The 18,644-nt window shown below is 39.5% G+C and overlaps 1 protein-coding gene across 2 annotated transcripts in view; it reads left to right on the top strand.

The window, feature by feature from the left end:
* STIM2 (stromal interaction molecule 2) overlaps positions 1 to 18,644 on the top strand; it is a 75,621-nt gene that overhangs the window by 41,022 nt on the left and 15,955 nt on the right. For both annotated transcript variants that reach the window (XM_064449262.1, XM_064449261.1), the window contains exons 3-5: positions 8,879 to 8,993; positions 17,091 to 17,202; positions 17,890 to 18,005. In XM_064449262.1, the coding sequence (XP_064305332.1) occupies positions 8,879 to 8,993; positions 17,091 to 17,202; positions 17,890 to 18,005 (343 nt within the window). The remainder of the gene's footprint in view (positions 1 to 8,878; positions 8,994 to 17,090; positions 17,203 to 17,889; positions 18,006 to 18,644) is intronic.

The raw sequence follows: 18,644 nt of genomic DNA on the forward strand, positions 1-18,644 counted from the left end.
CTCTTACCTAGGTTAGGCTAGATGGTATAACTTAAGATACTTAAAAAGATGAAAAAACTTGAACTTAACTAGAATTAGGAAAGTATATTCTAGTGATTACAAAATATTAGGAAATAAGAGCTTTTGTCACAGCTAGTCATGTTTTTTTTTTTTTTTTTTCCATTCAGGATTCATATAACTTTCTAATACTTGCCCTGATTTTTCAATGTAGAATTATGTACTTCAAAACAAGAAGCATAACTTAAAGGAAAAAATGGTTTAGGTAATAAATTTGTGTTGTACTTTAGAGTATGCTTTACTGTGTGGTTACTAATTTCTGTAAAGTAGCCTATCACAGTGTGAAAACCAGTGAGTGTGGTACAGCAGAGGAGAAAAAAGGAGAAATGTGGAAAAGACTATACTTACCTTTAGGGCAGGCTAACTGAATTTCTCTATCAAGTTTGGCTCCTGCTATTATTACTTTATTAACAAAGAAAGATTGTAATTGTTTAAACTGGTTTAAAGAGTAGGCTGTAAAAGAGTAAGTGGAAGGGAGAATGTATTACTAACTGAGGTTTTAGTCATGTGTTGTGGGAGGCTATCTGCCTCAGGAAGCATCTGTTGCACCACGTGTACATGATTTGTTTTAATGATGAAGAGGCATAAGCAGTAAGACAGACTTATGTTCACTATTTACATAGGTTTTTCCTGTTCCCAAAGAACCTCTGTATGTAGATATGACATCAAGTAATTTCCTCAAGGAATCTCTCTGTAGAAATAGAATAAGTTGATTTTTTTAAAATATTAATATCTTACTGGGTGTCACACAAAACTAATGGCATGAATTTACAACTTTGAGTGGGGTCTTTGCAGAGATCACATAATATCTTAATATTTTGTTTGAGTTTTTTTGAGTACACTTGCATAACTAATGAAAATCCTAACCCAACAAATCCCACAGAAAAAAGAGAGAGAGAAAATACACTGTGCAGAGAAGAATGGACTGCAGTATTGAAAGCATGAAACAATCAGAGAATGGCTTTTAACAGTATGATCAAAGAAGTTGGAACCTCAGGAGGTGATATGCAGAAGTGCCTGGCTTAAAATGTTGTCTGATGATGAGAATCAAAAAGAATCTAGCCTAACCAGGGAGGATGATTGTCTGCTATACAGCAATTAAAGCAGAAAAAGTAGCTAGTATAATCTCATCAAAAATAGCAATAGTAGTATATAGCACTTTGGCTATAGTAAGTTTGACAGGGACAGTGTATTTGACAGCCCCAGATATTCCTCTGAAGTGACTATTTCTGCATGATGGGCTCTGAAACTATTGAGGGCTTGAGGCCATATTTGCATCCAAGATGCAAATAATCCAAGAGAGGTGGAACAAACATAATGTTTTGAGAGAGTACGCTGTGTTTTTTGGGTGGAGGTGAAGAGGTGGAGTCCAAAAGAGAAAAAGAAGTCAAAAGAAAAATCCAGAAGTAAATAAAAATGCAGAAGATAGAGGTTGAGTGTGAAGAACTCAGTGAAAAATAATTTATAGAACTGGGGTGAGTTTGGAAATGTATGCTTCCAGTATACCCTCCCTTTAATGCTGATTTGTGATCATAGGTTTTATAGTAAAGAAGAACCAGTTCATGCTTTCATTATTTTTATGTAATTAATTTGCTAGTCATATTCTTGGTTGTTTATGCTTCCTTTCTTTTAGCAATTAAAACGGTACATGCATCTATACATCACTATTTTACAAGCCTGCTAAATTAAAATATTATGCGTTAGTATTACTACTGTAGGAGAATCTGGAGAAATAATTTTATTATTTTGGAGAATAATTTTATTATTCTGGAGAAAAAATTTAGGGTGTAACTTTTCAGCATGACATTATTTTCTGAGTTACGGCTGAACGAGAGCTGACTCTTCAATTTGTGTAAAGATGAGTTGGTGAAAAGTCTGTGGATATCTTTGTTCTTTAATTCCTTAAGAGATACAAAAAATTAATGAAACATTATTCACTAGTTTGGACCAGAGACCTATTCATTTCAATCTGTTCTGGACAGTAGTGAGTACTAGATACTTCAGGCAAAATTGCAAGAAATTCCGTGACAGGAAATCCTGAAGAACTAGATGCCAGGATAGTGTGGTGCTGCCATTTTAAGTATGTGTAAGCTGGATATTAGGAGCATGAAGTGTGAGGTGGAAAACACTTTCAGAACTTAACTTTAAACAGAGGATGGCTGTAAGTGAATAGCCCTTCTGTATTCTTGAACAAAAGCAAGTTTATGTGTAGAATTTATCTTCCTTTAGATTGTTACATCTTGGAGGGAGTAAAGGTTTAGCAGATGATTGGGGGGGAGTACAGCTATGTGTGGAGCAGATATTAAAAAATAATGGATGACCTAATTCAAAAGCTTGATCTCACTTTGTTTAGTGCATCTTGGCACCTTGTTAAACCTCAGGAGCTCACCCCAGGTGTTGTAATTTCAGCTGGGAGGGGCTCTGCTATAGACTGAGCTCTTGCTTCATTTTGTTGTCTGCAAATACAGACATAGCAAGATGTTAAATGTTGTTTTAAGGTCCCTCAGTATGCTGTTTTTTTCCTTATTTATAGAATAAATAACTTCATTTATTGAAAATGAAAATATAACATCATTTATTATATAAATCATAGAAAATGAAAGTTCCTTAAACTGGTGTCCATATTTATGCAAACTAGTTTATACTTCAGTGTCAGTTGGTTAGGCAAAATTCTGAGTGGTAGAAAAATACCCGCTGCAGTGGTTCAGAAGCTGAAAACACTGTTTTGCATGAGGCTGGGATGCCTCCTGAGTGTTTTACGTCTCACTGTGCAAGAACATTTTGTTACGAACACTGATCGCTTAAACGAGTATTTTGAGCTTCCTAACCAGCACAGCAAACCTTTTCCCCCAAAGCTGTTGGGTTACTTTGATTCTCTTAAATTGTAGTAGACTTCTTTTGGTTGAATTTTATCATTCAACTGCTAATGTATTTGTCCCCAGGCAGAGTGTCTTTTAGCCTCCTGAAGTTTTGTAAGCAGCTCTGAGCATGTCTACACAGTCTGTTTTTCAGAGCAGGATAGGGAAGAGCCAGGTCTTGTCTGAAAACATTGACTGTGTTAATCTACGACTGTGTCTGTGCAAAGTAGTACTGTAGAGAGGCAGCATGTGTTATCATGGGAACAGTTGCATAGGAACCTGTTGCAATGTGATTTGGATCAGACCTACCTCATGCCTTGTCTCCTTGGAGGTACTTAAGCTAATATGTAGCTGTCTGCACCTGTTGATATAGCACTACAGGCATTTAGTCCTGCTACAATGAAATGCCCCCTTGGAAATTCTAACGTGGCTTTGAAGAGATTGCAAAGTTTACTTTGCAGTAGAATAGCTACAGTTTTGTTTCGAGCTGCAGTAATCTCTTCCCAATAGAATTTGTAATTAAGATACACTTGGTAACACTGTCACAGTTTTATCCTATTTTTCTAGTAATGCTTCTATTATGGTTAAATACATGTGCTTAGTTTACTGTGTAAAGTAAGAGAGAAGCCATTTCTATAGAGTAGCCAGTTGTGAACGCTGTCATACGTGAATCATAATATATTGCCCTTTAAAAGCACACTTGCTATCATAACTTAGGCAATAAGTGTGATGTTGCTGTAGCTGCAGTGAGTCTGGTAGCAGTAGACAGGAGCGAATGTACTAAATGCCTGTCTAACAGTGACCAGCTGTATCTCAGGGTAGGATTATAGGAAAACTGAAGTTGGAACTTTTGCAGGTTTTTTTTTGAAGGAATAAAACTGTAGGAAAGAACACTGCTTGAAGAATATAGATGCTCAAGGAAGATGGTAGTACTTAGCCAGGAGATGTTACTAATTGCTCTTAAAGTAAATGTGTCAGTTAGAGGGTCTATTTTAAGTTGGTGAAACTGAAAATCATAAACTTGAGCCTTCACCCAGACCAAAATATAAACACAACATATGAGTACTTCCTTCTGCAGTTAGTGTGTGTGGTTAATTTTACTGTTCCACTGGTGTTTGCAAAAATATGCAATGGTTCATTTGCTCCTCAAGGAGCAAGCATCTCTTACAACTTCCATATTTTAACATACGTATTAAATATGTACAAATACACAATATGTATTGTTGCATGTAACTTCAGTTTGTAAGTGCTCTCTCTCTATCAAACCGGTACTGGATTTTGGTATGTCTTTTTTCCTCTTTTGGAAGGGTTGGAATTTTTTTTGGTGGCTTTTGCTTCAGAGGTTAGTTTTTTGTTACGAGTTGGCTGGATTTTGGTGAATGTTACCCTACTAAAGGCTTTCTGAAGAGGAAGGAAGATTGTGGCATACCTGACCTTTTAACTCTTTTCCAGGGCTCCACAAGTCCTGTCCCCTCCAGAGAGGAGAAAGTTTCCTCTACCTATTACACTGCTGAACCCTGGGCTTTGGGATGTGAATCTTTGTAGAGGCACGGTTGTTATGGTACTTTTGGGATCAGAACTCCAATTTCAAGTCTAGGTGTGGTGTTTTTTTACTCTCTACTTGTTTTTGAAGTAAGTACTGTGACATGTGATTTTTTTTTTTTTGTTTCACATGGAGTTTTTAGGTAACTTTGCTGCTTTCTTGGTTTCAACTTTGTAGACTTAAAAGGCCTTATCCCTCTTGAATAATTATGTTGGCTAAGATAATCCTTAGATATTTTTTGTTAGAGCTTATTCTTTTAACCTCCCTATTTAAAGTTATTTTTCTAACCTTTTCTTTGTATACTTAATGACAAGGGTAACAGAAGAGAGATTAGCTGCCATGACAAGGAACAGAAAAATCCTCTCTTTTTACTAGAGTTGTTCTGTTTTTATGGCTTTCTTCAGTTTAAGAAAAGGAACCACATCCTAAAGGAGAAATTCCATATCAGGCCATTTATGAAATGAAGATCTTCTAAACAAAAGAAAGAAGTTTGTAATCTTCATTAGTAAATGCATTCTTTGAAATATGCTGGCCTCCTTCTAGCTATGCATGCTGTAATTTTACCATTGTGACCATTTGGTTTTAGAGAACCTTGCTGAGGAAGTTAGAATCATAGAATCATTAAGGTTGGAAAAGAACTCTAGGATCATCAAGTCTAACTGTCAACCCAACACCTCCATGTCTCCTAAACCATGCCCCGAAATGCCGCATCTACATGTTTTTTGAGCACCCCCAGGGATGGTGACTCCACCACCTCTCTGGGCAGCCTGTTCCAATGCCTGACCACTCTTTCAGAAAACAAATTTTTCTTAATATCCAGTCTAAAACTCTCCTGACACAACTTGAGGCTGTTTCCTCTTGTCCTATCATTTTTCATGTGGGAGAAGAGACCATCACCCACCTCACTACAACCTCCTTTCAGTTAGTTGTAGAGAGTGATAAGGTCTCCCCTCAGCTTCCTGTTCTCCTGACTAAACAACCCCAGTTCCCTCAACCTCTCCTCATAAGACCTGCTCTCTAGACCCTTCATGAGCTTCGTTGCCCTTCTCTGCACATACTCCAACATCTCAATGTCCTTCTTGTACTGAGGGACCCAAAACTGAACACAGTACTCAAGGTACAGCCTCACCAGTACGGAGTACACTTCTCTACAGCTGTGATTTTTCTCACAAGATCTGGGAGCAGTATGGGTAGGATTGAGCAGAAGAGGGGCTCTTTTCATGTCGAAATTCTCATAAATGTATAATCTCTCTCTGAGGAGTAACTGCATGCTGATTACTAAATGAGCAAACTGCTCACAAGTTTGTGTATTGACAGCCCTTTTTAAAAAAGGGATTTAGTCAAATACTCTAAACAGTCTCTAAGTACGAACCAGATCTTTTTCACTGTCATTGTCTTCTCCCAGGAAACCTTGGGCTTCAAGCATGGGATTTTTTTTTTTCTGGTTTTGTGATGAAATTTGAAATCAGGCTTTTCAATTTTTTCCCCTCAACTTGTTAGCATAGCCAGTTGTGTTCCAGCAGTGTGCTGAGAATGTGAATTTATATGTTAACTCTTGCTCCCTCTGCGGGCTCCATAGCAGAATGACATGAAATGTGCTGTAGCTTTTCCATAAACTGTTGTTTGCATTGCTTATCTGGCTGTCAAGGTTACCGAAGTCCATCCCATTTTTAAAATCGGAATGCTTTCTTTTAGTACCTTATAGTGCTTTGGGCTGAGATGTAACACCCTGAAGCTTTTCTGTTTATCAGTTGCATCTTCCTTCTCTTCTTTATTCCTAACCCTTTATGTAGTATTGTTAACAGCAACCCAGATTTTCCTTGAGAGCACCTGTAACTGTTCAAACGTTCTTGTCCTGAAGTATTTTGCCTTTGCTGACAACTAGCAGTAAAGATAGAAGCAAGTTCATTTCTTACGAACAAAAGTGATCTGAGGTATGAGTTTTAGCTAAGGAGATGCAAAATGTGCTGAAACCTTTACATACAGTATGTACTCCACTCTGTTCCTCTTCAGAAACTGATTGAGCTATGACATTTGTTTTTAAAATGAATGTCCACACCTGACATATGGAGTCTCTAGGGGCTGTGCATCACCAGTCACGAGAAAGCTGAAGAGTGAGTGTTAACATCTACCTTAACCACCATATGTAGGGATAGTTTTCTAGGGAGGGACCTGTATTTGTCTTCTCAGTGTGTTTTTCACAAGTTACCAAAAGACACGTTGGAGATGGTAGCTGATAGTGGGTACTTGCAGTCTGCAGGGAAAAGGTGAGGTGGGCAAATATCGGTTCTTTCCTGCTGCTCCAACTGTGAGACTATATTTTAATTTTCAAAGGCTTAGAGACATTAGTGGGTAAAAAGATTTTGTTGTTGTTGTTGTTTTGTTATCTTTTGGTTCCTTTTATTTGGGTTATCCTTTAATAAACATGGAGTGGGAATGAATAAGATAATCTGCCTTTAATTGCACATTAACTGTGGAAATTGCCAGCTTCATAGTACTTGTGTCAATTTGGGAAGTACTCAGTTTACACTTGGACTATGGAATATGCATTAGTTTATAGAGCAGACTTTTTTTTTACATTTGCATATAGTTACAACAATCAGTTCTTTTCTGTGCTTTTTGTACCTTTTTACAGTTGCTGGTTCATGGTGTTTCAGAAGTTCTGTAACTGCCTCTGTTCCAACAGGCTGCTATTTTCAATTGTTCTCATATTTCATAAATGTTTCCTATATTTCTTGTGTGTATATATATCTGTATTTATGCTTTTCTCATATGCATAGGGAGGAGTAGTTAAAAATGCTTATGCAATATGTAGGGGCTAAATGGAAATAGTCTAGGAATCAAAAGGCTTTAGAAAGCTAATGCCTGACAGTCAAAAGTGTTGAAGTGGCTGAATGAGAGAGGGTTTGCATCCAATCTGTGTTTGGAACCAAAAGACATGTATGGCTTTATGACTGGATTAGGGAAGGCAACTCGTACTTCATCCCAAGTCTAGCAGTTAGAGAAGAAACTTTAATCCCTTTGGTATTTTTAGACTCCCTTACTTCCTAGTAAGAATGAAGTTTTTAATAAGGGGATTGATCAGTGTTAGCTTTTTCTTGTATATTTTTGCTATCATACACTGTCTCTTTTGATTATGAGTTAATATTATGGTTTAACACTGACTGCTTTTCAGTCTCTCCTGCAGTTTCTTGAATGACATTGTCTTTAGATTTGTTAGAAATGGGGCCTGTGCAAGAAGCTGCAGTTGAATTACCAGGACTAAATTTTCAGAAGTGGGGTCTTCTGCAGAGCATTGCTAGCTTGGCATTCTTCCTCACCTCTGCTTGAAGTGGTGATGATATAGGACGAGCCATGTAAGAAGCTGGGTTTTGAGTTAGCTGTCATGACTATAGCTTATTTTGTTTGAGTAGCTTATACTTCAAGAACTGAAGAAAGCAAACATTTTGCTGTGGAAGATTACTTAGCTCTCATGTTAGTTTTCTGGAACTAATGCTAATGTTTCCACCTACAGAGACTGCTTGTGCTGTGCTTTTAGGGACTGATACCTATGAAAGGTTTCCACTATTAATGGGAGGTGGTTTGCTAACCAGTATTCCAACTTCTCTAGGCCTGTGTGAAATAAAAATAAAGTAGGTTTTACAGTTTCATGCTTGCTTTCTTTTATGTATTTGGAGAACCTGTTGGTAGTGACTTGTGAAACACTGGTACAACACTGCAATAAATATGATTGCAGGATCCCTTTTAGTAAACACAATAAAAAGGAAGAAAGTGTGGTATTTTCACATAGCCTTCCTGTTGACACTGTGAATGAAACAGCTTTGTGTAATGCTTCTGTGCTTGGAGTGTAACTACTGAGGAATGATTAGGAAGAAGAAAATTGGCCCTAAGATGACTTCTGTTTTTTGATTAAAGTCAGATTTTTCTTGTCTAATCAAAAGACTTTAGTAATACTTAGTCAACACCTTTCCTCTCATCCCTCAAGCAGTTGCATTTAACTGGTATAGCAGGATTCAGGTATTACTCATCCATAAAGGACTGGCCCGTTTTCAGGTCTTACATGGTCTTGTTTTCAAGTAGGTGAAGTTGGTTAAATGTGTTCAGAATAGAGGAGTACAGAGTATGACTTGTATGGTGCATTCTTGTAATCACTGTAAATCTAAGGCATACTAATGACACTGTTAAACCTACCATACTGCCAACTGCACCTTCAGTTTTTCTAGGATTTAATAATTGTGAAAATCAAATCCTGTAAGAATGTTTAACTTGCTGCCTGAGTGTTTGATATAGTCAACTTACATGAATTGTATGCTGCTTGCATGGGAAAGAGGTAGTAAAGATTCTCCTCTGCCTGATTTCCTTGTAGTTTCTGTTTAGAAATTGCTATACTGGTGTTTAAGATTGTTTTCCTTTTGTTCAGTTTCTAAGGGAAGATATGCAATACAAGGATGCCTCTAATAAACATAGTCACCTGCACAGAGAAGACAAGCATATCACCATTGAGGATCTGTGGAAACGCTGGAAAACGTCTGAAGGTAGGTAAAGAGTAACTAAAAATGATGACGGTTATTGAAATAGACATAATTCAACAATTTTTCCACCAAGTCGTTTAGAGTAGTAAATGGATGACCTCTTAAAGCATCTTCATGAATTTGTTTTGGTACTCTTACAGGTGTACACAAACCTGATGGAAAACTCATTCAGTCCAGCTAGGGTTAATTTCCTCTTGACGTGCTGGGTGTAAACTAAGCTAGCTTACGCACTTATCAGTATGATGATGTAATTTATGAAGGTGTCTGTGGCAAGCACAGAATTCCAGACAAGCACGTTTTTAATTTAGTAAACCCTAAGAGCTGCTGTCAAGCTGTTTTTAAACATTTATGATACACTGCATTAAGTGGAAAATCTAACGTGCTTCCACTTTGATGTAAACGTTCTTTGGGCTACAAAGAGCGAGAATTCTTAGTCCAAAGTATTTTGGAAAATGTTTTTAAACTAGGGATACAGGAAAATGGACTGAGAAGCGAGCACCACCATTCCTCCCCCACTTTGATTTGAATGAAGGTAGTAAGCTGAGCCATATACTCCAAATACCAAAAGACACTACTTAATGAGCAGTACAGTGTTCATTGCCAAATATGTTCCAGGCTGTAGCAATTTAAAAAAAGACATTTTCAGAGGTCCAGCATGTTACAGCTGATAGGAGAAAAATAGTTACCTACTTGTTGCATGATAGTTGCTTTACCTATCTCCTTTTTCTTTAACTAAGCAGTATTTATATACATGCAGAGCATTTCACCTGTTCTAAAGTATGAAGTTTAGTATTTATTACTGGGTTAAAATCAAAGGTGCATCTTCAGTACCTTTTCTACAACTGCCTTGAAGAGTGCAGCAAAGGTGTGAGATTAACATTTATTTTGATGTTTGAATAAAAGTCTTTGTACAGTTATCTTTGGAAATTCTGTGTCTCAAGGGTGTCTGCCTTCTCTTTTTTTTCCCCTCTAATGGGCTAAGATATGTGAACTTGCTGTCTGAAGAGATAAGTGTAGCTATTTGGCCTCAATAGTAAGGGAGTATCTAAAATCAGCCCAGGGCCTTCAGCTGGGTAGTTCTCTGACCTGTCTTGGTGAATAGGTAGGGTGTTGCATTCTTGGTGATACAGCATTGTTCCCTGGGGCTTTACTTTGTAACAAAGTAAAACTGTAGTGGTCAAACCTGGAGTTTGTGAAGGGTCTACTATTTTCAGTCTAATGAGTCCTACCAAAAACTGGTTTTTACAAACTGCCTTAAAAAACCAGTGTTTTCTTTACAGTTATGGCATATTTGACCTTTAATTTACAGTAAGTCCCATAGGCTGCCCTATAATAATAAAAAAACCCTGCTCCCCTGCCCGGTGCATGTATTTTTTTCTTTAATTCTTTTTCTTTCCCTGTGGAAGGTAGATGTACAAGACTACATTGTCCTTATTTATTGGGGGGAAAAAAGAAAAAATGGTTTTGTTTGTATGTGTGATTGCCTGTTGTATTCTGACGGAATGTTGCACAAGTATTCTTGGAGCAACTGTGACTAAACTGTGTGCCACAAAGATGTTATGGTTGCCTTGCGCTTTCTTAATCATTTGCTGTGACAAGTTTTAAATATCCAGAGATTGGAAATGCATGCAAGCAGGGCTTGGCTAAGGATGAATTACATAATACTGCGTGCTGTTCCAGGCAGGACCAGTACAGTACTGCAGACTGTCCCTTCTGTGTGAGAGGAAACAAGAGTTGTAATGTTTAAACTGTTGAAAAGATAGTGAGGGTCACTCCTCTCCTTTTTCATGCTATTGAAAAACCCACTGGTGGCAGCACAGTTCCTGCTGATGTTGCTGCTGAAGGTCCTGCTAAAACAAAACTAACTTTTGAATCCTTGTGAACCTATATTGCCTGGTCTGCCTATTCTCAACTTTAAGCCTAATAAATGGCTGTCATTCAGTCCTTGCCATGAAATACTCTGAATGTAATTTGATTTCCGAAAGGAATAGGAGGCCCATAGGAGTACTGGGGCTGACACTGTAACGTTGTTTTACTTCACGCCTCCCTGCCCTGAAGCACTGTGTGACATGAGAATTTTAACAAGAGAAATTGATGTATAGCCTGATCTTCTTGTCAGCCATTAGCAAGGAGCAACTTTCATACAGGGCTGGTTTGAAGCTACTTTTGCTGTCTTCACTTCAGGCATGCTATTATAGCAGTTAAAAAAAAAAAAAAAAGAGGGCAAGATGGGCAAGATATTAGTCTTTAATGCTACGTGCATTTAACTTAATGTAGGTGTCAGTTGCTACTCCAATATCTGAAGTGCTATATTCTTTTGGACAATTAAAATAAGGAAAAGTTACCACCTCAGCTAATTAGCAGGAGCTGTCACATTCTGATACGCAGTGCTGATTGAGATGAATTTCAGCTGACCTGCTCAACATGGCTGAGTCAACCACTCCCCTAGGGAGATTATTCCAAGGGTTGACTGTCCTCACTGTCAAAAATTTCCCTCTGGTGTCCAATCAGAATCTCCCCAAGAGCAACCTGTGTCCATTCCCCCTTGTCCTCCCCATGTGACTCCTTGTAGAGAGGGGGAGTTTCCATCTTCTTTGTAGCCATCTCTTAAGTACTGGTACGTGGTAATGAGATCCCCTCTGAGCCTCCTTTTCTCAAGGCTGAACAAACCCAGTTCTCCCAGCCTATCCTCATATGGCAGGCTTCTCAAACCTCTGATCATCTTGGTGGCCCTTCTCTGGACCCCTTCCAGCCTGTCCACATGCTTTTTGTATAGCGGGGACCAGAACTGTGCACAGTATTCCCGGTGTGGCCTGACAAGCGCTGAGTAGAGTGAGATAATTATTTCTTTCTCTCTGCTGGGGATGCCCTTTTTGATGTAACCCAGCATCCTGTTGGCCTTCTTGGCCGCAGCAGCACACTGTTCGCTCATGTTGAGCTCCCTGTCCACCAGGACCCCCAGGTCCCTTTCCACAGAGCTGCTCTCCAGCCAGGTGGATCCCAGTCTGTGCTGCTCTCCTGGATTATGTTTTCCCAGGTGCATGACCTTACACTTGTCCTTGTTGAACTTCATAAGGTTCTTGCTGGCCCACTCTTCCAGTCTTGTCCAGATCTCCCTGCAGAGCAGCTCTCCCTTCTGGAGTGTCTACTTCCCCACTCAACTTGGTGTCATCAGTAAACTTCATCAGGCTACACTTGATGCCATTATCCAGATCACTTATAAAGATGTTGAATAACATCAGGCCCAATATCGATCCCTGGGGGACTCCACTAGTGACAGGTTGGCAGTTTGAGAAAAAGCTGTTTACCACCACCCTTTGGGTGCGGCCTGTCAGCCAGTTCCCCACCCACTTCACAGACCACTTGTCTAGTCTATAACGCATTAATTTCTCCAGGAGGAGGCTGTGGGGGGCCATATCAAAGGCCTTGGAGAAGTCCAGGTAAACAATGTCCACTGCCTGCCCCATGTCAACCAGGCAAGTCACTTTGTCATAGAAGGCCACCGGGTTAGTTAAGCACGATCTACCTTTAGTGAAGCCATGTTGGCTTTTCCCAGTCATGTGCTTCAGTTGACTTGTGATGGCCCCCAGGAGGATTCGTTCCATAACTTTGCCAGGGCTTGAAGTAAGGCTGATGGGCCTATAGTTACCTGGGTCCTCCTTCGAGCCTTTCTTGTAGGTAGGGGTAACATTTGCCTTCCTCCCGTCCTCTGGGACATCCCCTGTTCTCCATACCTTCTTGAAGATTATGGAGAGTGGCCTTGCGATGATGTCACCCAGCTTTCTTAACAGCCTTGGGTGGATGGTGTCAGGGCCCATTAATTTGTGGGGGTCAAGCTCCTGTGGTAATTCATATACTAACTCTTCCTTCACTGATGGTGGGTCAGTGTTTGGATCAACTGGCAATTTTGTTCCCAAAGCCTGGGACCTGGCAGTGCTGGTAAAAACAGAGGTGAAGAAGGTGCTGAGGACCTCTGCCTTTTCAGCATCGTTGGTGATTGACTCTCCTTTTCCATTTAACAGTGGGTCTATGTTTTCCTTCTTTTTCTGCTTATGGTTGACATACCTGAAGAAACCTTTCTTATTTTTGACATCTACAGCCAGTTTTAATTTAAGCTGGGCTTTTGCTTTTCTAACTGCGTCTCTGCATGCTCTGTCAATGCCCTTGTAGCTCTTGACGGGTAATCCTCCACTTCTCCATCTCTGGTGTGCTTCCCTTTTGGATTTGAGTAGACCCAGGAGGTCGTGGTTGAGCCAAGGGGGCCTCTGGCTCTGCTTGCTTCCCTTTCCGTTGTAGGGGATAAATTGGCTTTGTGCTTCCAATAGAGTTCTTGAAGAACTCCCAGCACTCACTAGCTCCTTTGTCATCCATGGAAGCTTCCCATCGAATCCCTCCCAAGTGAGCCCTGAGTGAACTGAAGTTTGCTCTTCTAAAACCAGAACCCTGGTCTTAGAGCTGACCTTCAGCACACTCAGCAGGATCCCGAACTCCACAATATTGTGGTCACTGCAGCCAGGGCTGTCACTAACCGAGATATTACAAAGCAGGTTATCTCGGTTTGTGAATAGCAAGTCCAGCAGTGCCTCCTTCCTGGTTGGCACATCTGACATTCGTGTGAGGAAGCAGTCCTCTACACATTCCAGGAACTTGGTGGATGACATGCGAGCTGCCGTATTGTTCTTCCAGCAGATGTCTGGGTAGTTGAAGTCACCCATCAGGACCAGGTTCTGTTGGCCAGAAGCTTGCTTTAGTGCCCCAAGTATCGCTTTGTCAGCTCAGTCATCGTGGTTAGGAGGTCGACAGCAGATTCCCACTGTGAGGTCCTGCTTGGAGATGACTCCTTTGACTTTAACCCAGAGGCATTCGATAGAGCAGTTGCAATCACCGTAGTTGACTTCGATACATTCAAGGTGTTCCTTGATGTAGAGCGCAACTCGTCCACCTCTTCTACCCTGCCTGTCCTTACGAAAGAGCCTGTAACCGTCCATTGCGATCCCCCAGTCACTTGAGTTGTCCCACCATGTTTCAGTTACTCCTATGACATGCTACCCTTCTGAGTTGACACGGAGCTCCAGTTCCTCCTGTTTGTTACCTAGACTGCGTGCATTTGTCCACATACACTCGAGGTGTTTACTCTTCTGTTTCACCTCTTGGGAGACAGCTAAGGAACCTTTGTCACCACACTGCTTGGCCTGACTTACTCCCCCGTTGGATGTGCTGGTGTGAGCATTTTCACAATGGATCCCATCCTTCAAATCCTTCAGTTTAAAGCCTGCCTCACCAAATTAGCCAGCCTCCTGCTGAAGATTCCCTTACCTCTTTTAAACAGATGGATTACATCCCCTCCTAGAATGTTGTAGTCATTGAAGAACACCCCATTGTCATAAAAGCCAAACTCCTCATGGTGGCACCAGTCACGTAGCCAGGAGTTGATATACATTATGCACCTGTTTCTGGCTGCTCCCTTCCCTTAGACTAGCAAAATGGAAGAGAAGATCACTTGGGCACCAGTGTTTTTCACTTGCTCCCCCAGGGCTCAAGTGTCTTCCTTGATTTTACCCAGGTTACAGCTCTCAAGAAGAAACAGTCATTCAGTTTTCAGTGATACAAATCAATCTCCCAGGGCTCTGCTGTGGTACTGTAGGAAAGGGAGGACAGGGTAGTTTGGGGTCCAGTTCCACCTGGAAAAGTTGGGGGTTTTGGGGCACTGACACTGGAATTAGTTTACTTAATAAATTGTGAAATATGATGTTGTCTGTAAACTTGAGGGGATCAGCTGCACCCTCCCTATCCATATAATTGATTAAAGATACTAAGCAGTGCTGGCCCCAATACTGAGCCCTGTACACCAATTATCGATATATATGTATCTCACACATATATGTGGGTGTGTATATGCATATATATATATTGTATATGCATATACCAAAAAGTAATTGATATTAACTTTTATGTAAACAGGTAACAATGTAAGAAGAATACAGAAAGTGCAAGTTCTGATTCTAGTTCGGGATAGATTGGTTGCTGCTTTTTGCAGTTTCTGTACTAATGGAGATATCTGATACAGTGATAGATAATGAATAAAGTGATATTTTCCTAAATGTACCTGGTTTGTTTGGGGGAAAATTCCTTGATATTCTATGAAGGAAACATCACACCAGTCTAAGCAGTAGAACAGATGTGATTAACTCTACTGTAAACAACTTCAATATGTACCTTATTTCTTCCATGGTAATATGTTTGAAACTACTACTGAATTATTTAAAAAGTACAAATTTACATCAATTTTGACACACTGACTACAAAATACTTTCAGCAGTAGGAGTGAAACTTCTTGATTTCTGCCCTCCCCTTCCTTCCTTCTCAATTTATAAACTCTGCACTGTGTGGCTTCCAGAATCCCAGGTTCTGTATTGTCAGTGGTAAGCTCTGTAGTGCGTAGTAGCTATTTTAGGTGATGTTTTCCTGTGTCACATCAAAAAAATGCCTTTGCTTTGGATCAGTTTATGAACATATTTCCAGAATGCAGTTAAGGTGATATTTTTCTGGATGATTTTACCACCCTTGTGAGATTCTTAGAATGACTTAATATTCACAAAGCACTTAAGAATCTTTGCAATGTCAATGATATGTTTACAAATAGAGCCCAGACATTTTGCATAAAAGCTTATAGTAATATGACGTACTGAGTCTGTTGCAAGATCAATACCTAGAAAACAGTTTGTGGCTCAAAAGCAGAGGAAGAAATGGGACAGCATGCTGGGAGGGAGGTGTAGCCATTGATGCAGATACAATACAAGTGGTTTGTATTGCAAGTATATTTTTTAAAAGCTATGAGTGGGTCTGTGAAATATGCTTTGTCTCTAGTTATGTGGAGAGATGAAAACCCAAAGTGTTTAAGCTTATTTTTCAGCTATGCTGAGTGTAGGCAAGAGACCTAGAAGTCCTTATTTCAGTTTCACTACGAACTGAAATATGAACTCATAAAAATTTTCATTGCCTGCAGCTTACCTGCCAAGCTTTCAGCAGCTCTTTATGAAGGAATAATTGTCAAAATTCACCACTGAGGATGTGTCCCTGCGATAAAGTATCCAAAGAAATCTCTGCCCAGTATTGTCACATGCAAATAGTTTTAAAGAGAGCAGTGTTTAAAGAAAAAGATATTTGTTCACACAAAGATGTCTGTCCAGAAGGAGGGTGTTACTTTTTCTTTTGTGTGTGGACAAACTTTTGCAGACTTCATAAACGGAGAGAACAATTTCCCTTCAACTTTGCCAGTGTGAAGCTGTAAGCTGTAGCAGCTGGCCTGTAAGGTCCAGATATGCAGGTGGTTTGGTTTTTTGGGTGGCTTTTTTTTTTTTTTGGTAAAATCTATGGGTCGTACTTCCTTATTTTCTTAGAACATCTGTAGCTATGAAAGGTTATGTAGACTGTTGCTGTTATAGAGATTTAAATAATTTTTCTTAGCAGGAATATTATTGCATGTAGTACAGTTGCTTTTGGAATATTTGAGAGGGATTTAATTGTTTTCCTGTTAAATTTCTGCTCTCTTTTTCAGTATTTTTTTTTGGTCTCCTCTTTTCCTCTCTTCTCTGCTCCCATTCTGTGGTTAGGAGGTGTGAGCCACTATGAAGATTCATGTGAAAAAAAATTCTTTAAACTATTATCCTGGGAAAGATCTTGGTACCTTGTCTTAAATGGTTACAGCACCTGCTGATATGTGTTTAGTTCTGCAAGGGTAGCAAGGACAAAAGGATTGAGGCGGAGATCAGTTTGAGTAGATAAAAGTCACAAGATGCTGTCCTGACTTGAACTAAAGCAAAACATTAAATTATTCTGTGGAATTTTTAATAAACGTTTCTATTGGTTCCGTGCTTGTTTGTTTATAGTTTGCCTAAGCTTCCTCTGAGAAGCATATAATGAAAAAGGCAAAATGCCAGAAACACCTTGGTGAATGTTAATGCTATTTTTTCTGCAATTATACTTGGTTAAACCCTCTTGCTCGCTCCAACCTGCTTTTCTACTGCTGGTCTTCTATGTCGTGCTATTTATTTTTACAAAAAATTAAAGGTAGTTAAACTGATTTTTTTTTTCTTCCAGTTCATAACTGGACTCAAGAGGACACTCTTCAGTGGCTGTCAGAATTTGTTGAACTGCCCCAATACGAGAAGAATTTTAGAGACAGCAATGTCAATGGAACAACACTTCCCAGGTGAATGTTCCTTCTGGGTTAGTTTCAAGTAATTCCCTGTAGGTTCTTATTTTAGTCTGTGTGTGGGAACAACTATGTGAACCTAAAGTATAGTAAGATATGGTCAAATGCAAGAAACAATAAGCATCCTTACAGTTTTAAAGAGCTGGCTGCGTTTTTTTTTTCCTGCCAAAGTATTTTGAAACGTGAATGCTTCTTGCCACTGTTTTCATCTTAGTTTTGTTTCTTGCAATTGAAGTTTTTACCGATGATCACATAATTCTGTGTGGTAGAGAACCTTCTTTTGAACAACTCCTGATCTATTGAATGGGTACACATAAACTCTCTGCAGAACCCCTTTTCTTGAGCATAACAACTAAATCAGAGTATTGCATGTGTTTCAGACAGTTGGTGCCACAAGCCTGCAAATATACTGTTACCTTTAACTATGCTAAATGGATTTATTTCATGATTATTCCAGAAAAAAAAAATTAGGGAAGCTATTTGATGTTTTTCCTTTGCCACACGCTGATATTTTTTAAATAGCACTACTGTAATTGTATTTTATCTTTCACTTTTAATTGTATAACTATAATGTAATGTAGAAATTTATATAGCTGTGGGAAATACTAGTGATGTATTTCTTTCCATAGTTTGGTTTTGAATGTAGCTTGTGCCAAAGGTAATGTTTTGTCTTACTATTAACAGGATAGCAGTAAATGAGCATGCTTTCATGATCTCTCACTTGAAAATAATTGACCGGAGCCATAGACAGAAGCTTCAGCTTAAAGCCTTGGACGTTGTTTTATTTGGACCTCTTACACGTTAGTAGCTTCTTGGAGTTTTTTCTTACCTGTTATTTGTAAGAATTCAACAGTGACTCTTGATACTTGTACGTAGGACAGCTTATCTGTTTTTTGGATATACTGATGGATTGCTTGGCATGTGTTGTGGAACTAGGCACTGAATTAGAAAAGGTCATCAAGGTGATGGCATCAGGACCAAAGTCCACTTCCGTGTGTGAGATTATGTAGAAATTTTAGTACAAGCCCACCTGATGTTGGCTTTTGTATCACAACGTTTTTGATTGTTTAAATAACACTTATAGCTCACGTTACATTCAATTCCTAATTAGCTTGGACAGTGTAAGCTGGGATGCTGAAATGAGAGGGGATGACCTTCCCCAAGGAAGAAAAAAGGAGATGGTGGTGCAAATCCAGTACCAGTGTCTCTTGTGCAGACTCGAGTTTAAGTGTAGTTAAATTTAATGCAGCAGTTCCACGTATGACCCATTTTAGCATATGCAGACATCTCCTTACCATATCACCAGTGGTCTACATGCTTGCTTGTATGCAGTTACAGATCTGTTGTGCTACTGTGTGTGTCAGGTATTCCTGAACTAGGAGGTCCTTCCATAGGTGGGCGGTCAGTTCGGACACTAGTGAATGACTTCGCAATGTCAG

This window comes from Phalacrocorax carbo, chromosome 4 (genome assembly GCF_963921805.1).
Source record: "Phalacrocorax carbo chromosome 4, bPhaCar2.1, whole genome shotgun sequence".
Taxonomy (NCBI): domain Eukaryota; kingdom Metazoa; phylum Chordata; class Aves; order Suliformes; family Phalacrocoracidae; genus Phalacrocorax; species Phalacrocorax carbo.